At 54.8% G+C, this 10,422-nt stretch overlaps 1 protein-coding gene across 3 annotated transcripts; it reads left to right on the top strand.

Annotated features, from left to right (window-relative positions):
• The first annotated feature begins 1,805 nt into the window (after positions 1–1,805).
• RELA (RELA proto-oncogene, NF-kB subunit) lies at positions 1,806–9,821 on the top strand. Of its 3 annotated transcripts, none has more exons than XM_036995849.2 (11): positions 1,806–1,945; positions 2,546–2,572; positions 2,675–2,826; positions 2,961–3,109; positions 3,967–4,058; positions 4,460–4,591; positions 5,392–5,496; positions 5,713–5,925; positions 7,376–7,456; positions 7,544–7,618; positions 8,422–9,821. In XM_036995849.2, the coding sequence occupies exons 1-11, from the start codon at positions 1,939–1,941 to the stop codon at positions 9,036–9,038; spliced, it is 1,650 nt and encodes a 549-aa protein (XP_036851744.2). In that variant the 5' UTR covers positions 1,806–1,938; the 3' UTR covers positions 9,039–9,821. The 3 variants fall into 3 exon arrangements, with proteins under 3 accessions (XP_036851744.2, XP_036851746.2, XP_073073633.1); XM_073217532.1 differs by lacking the exon at positions 1,806–1,945 and adding an exon at positions 1,981–2,073; XM_036995851.2 differs by lacking the exon at positions 5,713–5,925.
• The last annotated feature ends 601 nt before the right edge of the window (positions 9,822–10,422 follow it).

Below are 10,422 nucleotides of genomic sequence, written 5' to 3' on the forward strand. Positions count from 1 at the left end.
GATGTGAGAGAAGCAAGGCATTATTTTGAAAACTGATAAATTCTGTCCCCTAATCACTTTTAGGCACATACCCAAGAAAACACCTCGATACACATAAAACAGGAGACATTCACAGGAACATTAACAACTCTGTTTATAATAGAAAAACACTGGAATCCCAAATGGCCATCCTCAGGATGAATAAATAAACACACTGCGGTATATTTACTCAACAGAATAGTATACAGCATAAAAAGTGAACTGTGAAACGGATGAATCTTAGTTATACAGAGTGAAAAAAAGTAAAGGTCGTACTAAGTAGACGTTCAGAACTAAGCAAAACCAAACAACCTACTGTGTAGGCATGTATATGTTAGTAAATGTCTTTTCCTTAAAAAAAGTCCAGAGACAAATAAAATTCTGGATGAAAGTGGCCTGGACACGGAGATAATCTGGGGATGAACATGTGAGTAGGTGGGCAAATATAAATCCTGGTGGTGGTCAATCTGCCTCTGAGTTTTGCGGTGGGTGCTCTGGAATTCAATGTATCAATTTAAAAGTTATGTGAATTTTAAAGAGAATCATACAAGGATCAACAAGATTGGGTGTTGGGTGTCATTAACCAAAGATGATAATCAATTCTGTCGACCTTAAATCAGCCTTCTCAAAAAAGTAACCTGGTTTTTCTAATCTGGGCCAGCCACTTGAGAAACTGAAATGAGTGGGAGGGGTGGTAACTGTTTTCACTTTTCTCTTCCTGTTTTCTCAGAGCCTGGGAAAGCAAGTCAGAATTTCCAATCTTTTCCAATTCCCACATGATTCCCTAGTTCAGAACGAATTCTAAAAAAAAAATTTTAAACCCTTTATCTGGGGAAGACAGCACCGCGGAGCATCCTCCTTCTGGGATGAGGAAATCGCCTGGGGCGAGTGTGGGGGGGTGCTCCAGACCCCGCCCTTCCCCGCGCACGAACGCGCCTAGAGCTTGGCCTTGGAGACGGTAACCCCACCGAGAGGTCACTAGGCGGTTAATTAGCAGTAATACTTCGGCGTGGCGCTGAACCCTAGCAGGAGGCCCTTGAGATGAGGGTGCCGGCGGGCGGCGTGACCCCGTGCGTTCAAGCTACTTGGGTCGGGAAGGAGGGGCCCAGGGCCCGGTTCTAGGACACAGGTGTCACACTGCATCGTAAGCCGGGATGCAGATTAAACCCTCGAGCCCTCGGCCCCGCCGCGGGCGGGAGCGGACGCAGCACGGGGCCTCGGTCGCCCCATGAGTGCAGCAGGCTCCGCGAAGCCCACTGTCCGTGCCCTGCCAGGTGCAGAAGTCCAGGCGCTCGCCTTCACTGCACTGCATCTTCATAGGATGCACGGGCAATTTTAAAGTGCTTCTGTGGCGACAGCCACCAACGGGTACCTTTATGATTAGACAACCGTACGGAGTTCAGCTGCCCGGCCTTTCCCTGCGCAGGGCGGGCGGCCGCAGCCCAGCAGCCCTGGCTTTGCTCCAGACCCGGCCCGGGATGACATCACCTAACTCCTCCGATCAGCGAGAGAGGGCCCCCGAAATCCCCTAAAAACATTGTGAGTAATCGCCGGGCCCGCCTTCCAGGCGGAGCCCAGCCCCGGGAGGTAGTCGAGCCGCTCCGCCAGCCCCGGGAGCGGCCTCCGGGCGAGCAGCTCTTCGGCCGCCGCTGTGCGCGCTCTAGACCCCGGCCCCCGGAGGCGGCGGCGGCGGCGGCAGCGGCGCGCGCGGCCTCTTCGTCCTCCACGCGGCGCGCGCTTGTTCCCGGCCCCCTCGCGGGGCGGTGGCAGCAGCGGCGCAGCGCGCAGGCGCGCCTGGATTCCCGGCAGTGACGCGACGGCGGGCGCGCGCGGCGCATTTCCGCCTCTGGCGAATGGCTCGGCTGTAGCGCGCGCCGCGGGCCCAGCTGCGACCCCGGCCCCGCCCCCGGGACCCCGGCCATGGACGGTGAGGACGCCCTCTGACCCCGCGGGGTGGCCGCGCAGGGGCCGCAGCGACTGCGGCGGGAGCCCCCGCGCCGCCTTCCGCCCCTTCCGGCGCCGATGGGCGCTGCGCAGGGAGCGGCCAGCCAGATGGTGGGGCGGGGCGGGGCAGGCGTCGGGGGTCTGACTCGGTTTCCCCTCTGGGTGGAGGAGGCCTTGACCCAGTGTCCTTGGGGGGTGTGGGTGAGCCGTGACTCGGTTTCCCCCCGGGGGCCGTGGGGGCAGTTCCCACCTAGTTTCCTCATTGGGGAGAATGTGTCCGACCCGGTTGTCCCTCAGGATGGGGAGCGGGGAGTGCCCTCCCTTAGTTTTCCTTATGAATGTAGAAAAGGCCCTGACTCAGTTTCCCCCAGTAAAGGGAGAACTCCTTACCCAGTTTTCCCTCAGAAAACAGGGGTTTCTGGCTCCTTTACCCGACCCCTGGTTTCACGGTAGATTCCAGCCAACAGGCCCTGACTCAGTTTCCCTCGGAGGGAGCCTGACTCCCTCTGTCCGTGGGGAAGCAGGCCCTCCCTGGTGAGGCGGGAGGCGGGTCGTGCTGACTCCTGTCTCCCTCCTCTTTCAGACCTGTTCCCCCTCATCTTCCCCACCGGTAAGTGGCCCATCCTTTCCCCTTTGGCTGTGGAGGGGCTCCCCGGGTGAGGGGCGGTGTCGGCGGCCGCCTGACGGGGCCTGGCCTGGGTCTCCCTGGCAGAGCCAGCCCAGGCCTCTGGCCCCTACGTGGAGATCATCGAGCAGCCCAAGCAGCGGGGCATGCGCTTTCGCTACAAGTGTGAGGGCCGCTCGGCAGGCAGTATCCCAGGCGAGAGGAGCACGGATACCACCAAGACCCACCCCACCATCAAGGTCAGCTGGGGCTGCCTGGGGTCGGGTGGGGAGCTCAGAGTTACACCCCAGTCTCCAGGCCCATGTGCAACCTGTGTCTGGGAGTTGGGTCTGGAATTCCGGAGCCTCTAGGGTGCTCTCTGTACTTTGGACAGATCAATGGCTACACAGGGCCAGGGACAGTTCGCATCTCCCTGGTCACCAAGGACCCCCCTCACCGGCCTCACCCCCATGAACTTGTGGGGAAAGACTGCCGGGATGGCTTCTACGAGGCTGAACTCTGCCCAGACCGCTGCATCCACAGGTGAGCTCCCCAGGGGCAGGCTGGGCATGGGACAGAGGTGGGAGGACAGGAGGTGCGGCCATTGCTTTTCCCCTCTGGACATAGGGCAGAGTTCCCCACTTTTTGCTCTGTCCCTAGCTTTGCAAGGTTTCTTTTGTCTCGAAGTTATCTGTGTGCCTACTCTATCACACAGATGTGGGCTCCATGGGCTAGACGTGGGTCCCTAATCACCTCCAAACCCCTAACCCCTGTGGCTGGAAGGGAGAATCCCTCGGTGCCACATCTCTTGAGGTGAGAAGGAAACCACAGAACCAACAGTTTCCCTTGGAGCTTAGAACCCTTAACAGAGACAGGCTTTAAATAAATATACAAATAAATAAACAAGATGTTTCTTAAGAGCACTAACTTAACCGAAAATAAAACTGTGGTAGGTTGGAAGAATTAGCCAGGAGAGGGGAGATGGGGGGAGCTGGTCTCGTGGCTTTGGACTGAGAGGTCAGGGAAGGCCTCTCTCAGGTAAGACTTGAGTGGCGAGCAAGAGCACAGAAGCACAGAAAGAACGTCCCAAGCAGAATTAACAAGTACAAAAGCTTGGAGGTGGGGATGGGTTTAGCATGTTTGGAGAGTGGAAACAAAGCCCCGTGGCTGGAGGTAGGGAGTCAGCGGGGAATTTTGGCTAGGGCCAGGTCATGGGGCACGGGGCTTGTGAGCCACGGTGGAGTGGGCTTCGTTGCAGCACAGGGGGAAGCCTTTTGAAGCAGTTAAGCACAGAGTAATGATCTGGTGAGTGGTGGGGCAGGGAGGAGGCAGCCCACTGGGCAAGGCAGGGGAGCCCAGGCTCTGCTGGTGATGCTGGGACTGATGCCTGGGGCACTCAGCTTCCAGAACCTGGGGATCCAGTGTGTGAAGAAGCGGGACCTGGAGCAAGCCATCAGTCAGCGCATCCAGACCAACAACAACCCCTTCCAAGGTAAGGGGTGATGGGATAAAGCCCTGGGCCTGCCTGGAGCACCCCCAGCCTCTGTCACCCTCCCGAGGCCACCTTCCCTGCATCTCTCCCGCATTGGCCAAGACTCACAGTACAGATGGAATCTTGCTGCCCATTCAGTACACACTCCCATTTTACCACTGGGGAAACAGACCCAGAGAGGGACATGACATCCAGGGTCACAGGTGGGTCACACAGGTCAGTGACGGGTCAAGAACCTTCTCTTTCTCCTCCTGTAGGGACTCCCACTGTTTGACAAACAACAATTGTTTCATGCACCCTCAAACAATCCTCCCAGCCCAGAGCTCCCTGCCCCCACTTCATTCCTTGTCCTGCTCCCCCCGCCCCACCCCCGACCTCCTGACCATCTGTTTTTCTGGCAGTTCCCATAGAAGAGCAGCGTGGAGACTATGACCTAAATGCGGTGCGGCTCTGCTTCCAGGTGACAGTGCGGGACCCGGCAGGGAGGCCCCTCCGCCTGTCACCTGTCCTTTCTCATCCCATCTTTGACAACCGTGAGTGGTTGGGAGCCATGGGAAGGGGAGAGGGAAGCACCTTGAGGGGAAAGGGGTTTGCCCGGTACGGCCTGTGAGAGACCTGGGTGCATTCAGTCGCCTGGCGTACTTGTTATCCCTTCCGTGCCCAGCTCTGTGCTGGCTGGGGAGACTTGGCAAAGATGACCTCGAAGCAGCCTGACTGCAGGGTGACGGGAGTCAGAGGCGGGGAGACAGCCATTTCCAGAATATGTCCAGAACTGTACTAACAACTCCAGGAAATGAACTCCCAGGAACAAGATAATATTAGAGAGTAATAATTCAATGATGAAAGCTCACAGGAGGTTCACAGATGGACTGGGCCAACAATGATCACTCTCGCATTAAGTAAGATGAATGAAAATAAAAGGGCTTTGGAGCCCCAAAGACGGGAACCAGGAGGAACCAGGGGTCAGGGGGAAGGCTTCCTTGTTTGGCTGGGTATGAACTGATCCTTGAAGACTGCTTAGGGCAGGTGGAGAAAGAGATGGTGACATCAGGTTGGCCCCCACTGGGCTGGCAGCTCCATGAGGGCAGAGAGTTTTTAGGTTTTCTGCATTGTCATATTCTCCACACATTGGACAGTGCTGGGCATTCGCAGGTGCTAGTAGATGAGTACTTGCTGAATTGGTTGTGGTGAGGGGCCAGTGGGAATGCACGAGTGTGAGTCAGCAAGCTCTGGATAGCCTGACTCTGGGATGGGCAGGGATGTTGCATCTCCTTTAGGCCAGCCCCGAGACCTCCGGTGGCTCAGGGCTTCCTTCCTTATTCCCACACCTCAGGCGCTCCCAACACTGCTGAGCTCAAGATCTGCCGAGTGAACCGAAACTCTGGGAGCTGCCTTGGCGGAGATGAAATCTTCCTGCTGTGTGACAAGGTGCAGAAAGGTATACACCAAGAAGCAGGGCTGGACACTGGGGCAGGAGGTGAGGGCCAAGGCTGAGCAGAGGATGATGAGTTCAGGGAGCTGGCATTAAATGCTACCCCCAACACCTCAGGGCCAGCAGTACGATGTATGTCAGGTGATACGTGTCAGCACTTGGGGGCAGCAGGCTGTGGGTGAGCTGAGCACACTGACCCACCCTGCTGCCCATCTCCTGCAGAGGACATTGAGGTGTATTTCACGGGACCAGGCTGGGAGGCCCGAGGTTCCTTTTCACAAGCTGATGTTCACCGACAAGTGGCCATTGTGTTCCGGACACCTCCCTATGCAGACCCTGGCCTGCAGGCCCCCGTGCGTGTCTCCATGCAGCTGCGGCGGCCTTCAGATCGGGAGCTTAGCGAGCCCATGGAATTCCAATACTTGCCAGACACAGGTACACAGCTGGGAGGGTAGCAACGGGACTGTTTGGCTCCAGTCAACGAAAGTGAAGCCAGGGTTGGATGTCTGAGGTTGTAGTTGAGGGTCAAAAACAAGTTGGTGCAGAGACTTATACACTGAGCAATCATACTCCCTTTCTTGTCTCATTTAATAACAATACCAAAGACTTATTGAGCTCTTAGTATACACATGGCCCTATTCCAAGCATATCAGTGAATTATCTGATTTTATTCTCTCATGACCCTTTTGAGGTAGGAGATAGCATCTAACTTGCCTGAGGTCACATAGCTGGTAAGTCACAGAGCCAGCACTTGAACCCATGCCATCCGGCTCCAGGGTCGTGTTGCTCTGCTGTGTCTCTTGTCCCTCCCGCATAGCCATGATTTGGTGAAGGCTTTTGGGGATCTGACTACAGTAGGCCAGAATGATTCTCTGTCCAAAGCCCATCATCTAGCCTGAGAATATTTTCTACCCTAGAAGCAGTCTGTTAAGAGTTTGGAAGACAACCCCCAAAGCAGCCATCAGTTAATTCCCCAATTAGAAACCCTGAATGCCCACTTGGTACCAGGGCCTGTGCCAGGTATTGTGAATACAAAATGAATAAGATGTGTTTCCTGCCCTTTGGAAGCTCAGGCACATGAGGGGAAACGAACATTGAAAACGGATCCTTAAGTCACAGAATGACATGTGAAATGGAGGGGAGTTGTGTGCAAAGAGCTGGAGATGCGGCCTAGAGGAGAGGGTTGTGGAAGAATGCATGGCACATTTGGGGGCAGCATCGTGGTGGGAGCTCATGTAGGGCAGTGAGCAGGCCCAGGCAGGAGCGCCCTGAATGCTTAGCTCAAGGCATTAATCCAGGGCAGGTGAGGGAACAGCAGAGGAGAGAACAAGGTGTTTGAGGCGGGATGGTGAGGTTGGCTTTAGACTGATAGCATTGAGTGCTTCGGAGTTAGTCTCACACTGCATAAGTTAGAAAGACCGTTCTGGAATCTCCAGACTGAACTGAAACCCTCAGAGACAAGGATAAGAGTCTCTGTTGAAGTCTGAAACAAACCTGTCATGCTTCAACTGCTCCAGAGAGCAAAGAGATTATTGCTAGGCCTGGGTCAAGGCCTGAGGTTAGTTAGGACATGAGCGATGCAGGTTAACAGAATAAGCTGGAGACACAGGCTCCGTGAGAGCTCCTGTCCCCCAAGAGCGTAGCTGCCTGCAGGCACCCTTGTAGCCTTCAGAGGGGCATATTCAGCCAAGAGAGGCCTTCTCAGAAAGCCATGGGATTCTCAGGATTGTTGGGTGTCACAGTGTCATGTAGCTCTTACTGGCTGGGAAGGTTTGGAAAAAGAGTTTTAGGAAAGCTTGGTTCACCTTCCTACTGAAGGTCATTTGAAAGCTTTAGGGATCTGGCGGAGAAGAGCAAGACCCACTTCTCCCCATTACTTTTCCAGATGATCGTCACCGGATTGAGGAGAAACGCAAAAGGACATATGAGACCTTCAAGAGCATCATGAAAAAGAGTCCTTTCAATGGTGAGAGGGCAGCAAGGAGAACTAGAAAGCATGGGCTGGGAAGGGGAGACCCTGGGGGCTGAGATCTCACCCAGCTTTACCCTGTAGGACCCACCGACCCCCGGCCTCCACCCCGGCGCATTGCTGTGCCTTCCCGCAGCTCAACTTCCGTCCCCAAGCCAGGTAAGGATTTCCTGTTCCCACCAGAACTATAGGCTCAAGTCTGTTCAGCCTGTGGTTTATACACCTGGGGGCCGAGGGGGGACAAGCAGTCAGCCTCGCCAGCAGGTGTCTGAAGCCTACTTTCTGTTGGGTTTGTTTCGAGTAAGGCCTAGTTACCTAAGTCAGAGCTATCTAGGGAGCAGTGAAGATGCAGATTCCAGGGCCCTGTTGCAGACCTGCAGAATCAGAGGCTTTGAAAGTGCTGCCCATGAACCAGCAATTTGCAAGGGACACTAATGCACACACAAGTCTGAGAACTGCTGTGCCTTTTAAGCTCCATACTGGATATAGAAGTTTAAAAATGTACAGTCTGTCCTCAGCTTTAGTTGAATTAGGGAAACAAATAAATCACCTCAGGTAGCAAACTGTATGTGCTGGTGTGTGGCTCAAAAAAGAGTGACAAAATGCATTGCTTCAGGCCTCTGCTCCCTGGGGGCTCCTTGGGCCAGTGCCCTCTTGGGGCTTGGCTTTTCAGTTACAAAATGAGGTTTTTTACCAACTGATCTCTGAAAACATCCCTTTCTTTAAAGGCTGGGGGAGATTCGTGGGCTGGAGTAATCAGGGAGGGCTCCAAGGAGGAGGTGACGCTAGAACTGAACCCTACAGGCAAGGTTAGACTGGGTAAGCAGAGGGTGCCAGGGAGCTGGCAGTAATCCGTAGGGAGGGATTGAACCTTAGCACTACTAACCAGCTGGGGAAAGAGGATGTGGGAGGTGGTCTCCAAGGCTTCCTCTGACCCCTGCCTCTCCATCTCTCTCCTCCAGCAACCCAGCCCTATCCTTTCACGCCATCCCTCAGCACCATCAACTTTGAGGAGTTTTCCCCCATGGTCTTCCCTTCAGGGCAGATCCCAAGCCAGACCTCGGCCTTGGCACCAGCCCCTGCCCCAGTCTTGGCCCAGGCCCCAGCCCCTGCCCCAGCCATGGTATCGGCTCTGGCCCAGGCCCCAGCCCCTGGCCCAGTACTAGCCCCAGGCCTCACTCAGGCTGTGGCCCCGCCTGCCCCCAAGACCACCCAGGCTGGGGAAGGGACACTGACAGAGGCCCTGCTACAGCTGCAGTTTGATGATGAAGACCTGGGGGCCCTGCTTGGCAACAGCACGGACCCAACCGTGTTCACGGACCTGGCATCCGTCGACAACTCTGAGTTTCAGCAGCTGCTGAACCAGAGTTCTGTGGCCCCACACACAGCTGAGCCCATGCTGATGGAGTACCCCGAGGCTATAACTCGCCTGGTGACAGGGTCCCAGAGGCCCCCTGACCCAGCTCCCACTCCCCTGGGAGCCTCCGGGCTCACCAACGGCCTCATCTCTGGGGATGAAGATTTCTCCTCCATCGTGGACATGGACTTCTCCGCCCTTCTGAATCAGATCAGCTCCTAAGGGGGTGATACCTGCTCTGCCCAGAGCACTGGGTTGCAGGGCATTGAAGCCTTCCCAAAGCAAGCACATATGGATTCTGGGGTGTGTGCTCCATCTGCCCCCAACTTTAGGTGATGTCTTCCTAGGAAGGGGAGGATGCATTGTATTTTATTGGCAGTATCTCTCTCTTTTTGGAGGTGCTTAAGCAGAAGCATTAACTTCTCTGAAAAGTGGGGGAGCCGAGAGAACTCAAACTCTTTCTTCCTTTATCCTGGTGTCAGGTCCCTTCTCCCTATAGGGAATTCTGGGGGGCCTCATTCCCCCTCTCCAGCTTCTAGTACTCCTAGAGAGGGACAGGCTGGAGCTATGGCCTTTGAAGCCGCAGAGCCTTATTACCAAGTGTCTTCCTCAAATCATGGATTCATTCACACCTTGAGCCAAAATAATGCCTGTTACCAGCCCCTCTGTGGTGCTGACAATGTCCTTGTGCCTAATACCAGCATTTGAGGGGCTGACTGGCCTTCCTGCCCTGCAGAGGTCTCTGCTGTTTCCTTTCTCAGCTGTGGCTGAAGGGAACTAGTGGGGCGGTGCTGGCCCTCTCCAGGATCAAGGGAGGTTCAGTCTGAGACTTCCCTGTTCTCCCTTTTTTCAAGTGCCATAATAGTAGAGCAGGTTGATTGGCGAGTGGGTGGGGAGTACAGAGAGGCAGCTCTCCAATCAAGAGGCTCAGTTTTTACTGAAGAATCAAAGCAGTTGGACTTTTGCTCTTTTTACTCTGAACTAATAAATTCATTGCCAAGCTGGCCAGAGATTTGCCTTCTTTCAGCAAATGCTTGGCACACTCTTTACCGGTCATGTCACATGGGACGTTGATGACCAGAGTTGGTTGAATACTTACACCGTAATCTGTATGAAGCTTACAGTCTGAGGATGCCCTTGGAAACCTCTAGGTACTACCTGTGGATGGAAGCAGGCAGCTGTGGGTGGGTGTTCAGTTTAGTGAGAGCCCATTAAGGCCCATTGGCTGTTTTCAAGAAGGACTTCACAGAGGCCACATGAGTTTTAGGTCTTAGTTCAATAGAGGGTCATGGGTCTCACAGAGGGGCTAGCCAGCGTTCCTAGGTGAGTGGGATAAGAGAAGTTGGGAAGATTCCCTGGGACCAGGCTTTAGAAGATCAGCCACAGGTGACCACAGTTTGGACTTCATCTCTTGGGTGGTCAGGAGACACTCTGTTGTATCTGTTGGGGAAGAGGATGTGCCAGGCAAAAGTTTATGCTTTGGTACCCTGTTCTAGGACCAAAGAAGCCTTATATCCGCAGCTCCAAGAGGCCTAAACAAATGTCAGGCCACTGCCCAAATGGCAAGAGCTACATGTTGCTAGAAGAGCCAGATACTTCCGGTTTG

This window comes from Manis javanica, chromosome 11 (assembly GCF_040802235.1).
Source record: "Manis javanica isolate MJ-LG chromosome 11, MJ_LKY, whole genome shotgun sequence".
Taxonomy (NCBI): Eukaryota; Metazoa; Chordata; class Mammalia; order Pholidota; family Manidae; genus Manis; species Manis javanica.

Bases quoted from the DNA above. Each gene is read 5' to 3' on its own strand.
- RELA (XM_036995849.2), top strand. The intron at 4,059-4,459 runs GTAAGGGGTGAT...TTTTTCTGGCAG, and splicing joins CAACAACAACCCCTTCCAAG to TTCCCATAGAAGAGCAGCGT. The intron at 5,926-7,375 runs GTACACAGCTGG...TTACTTTTCCAG, and splicing joins CCAATACTTGCCAGACACAG to ATGATCGTCACCGGATTGAG.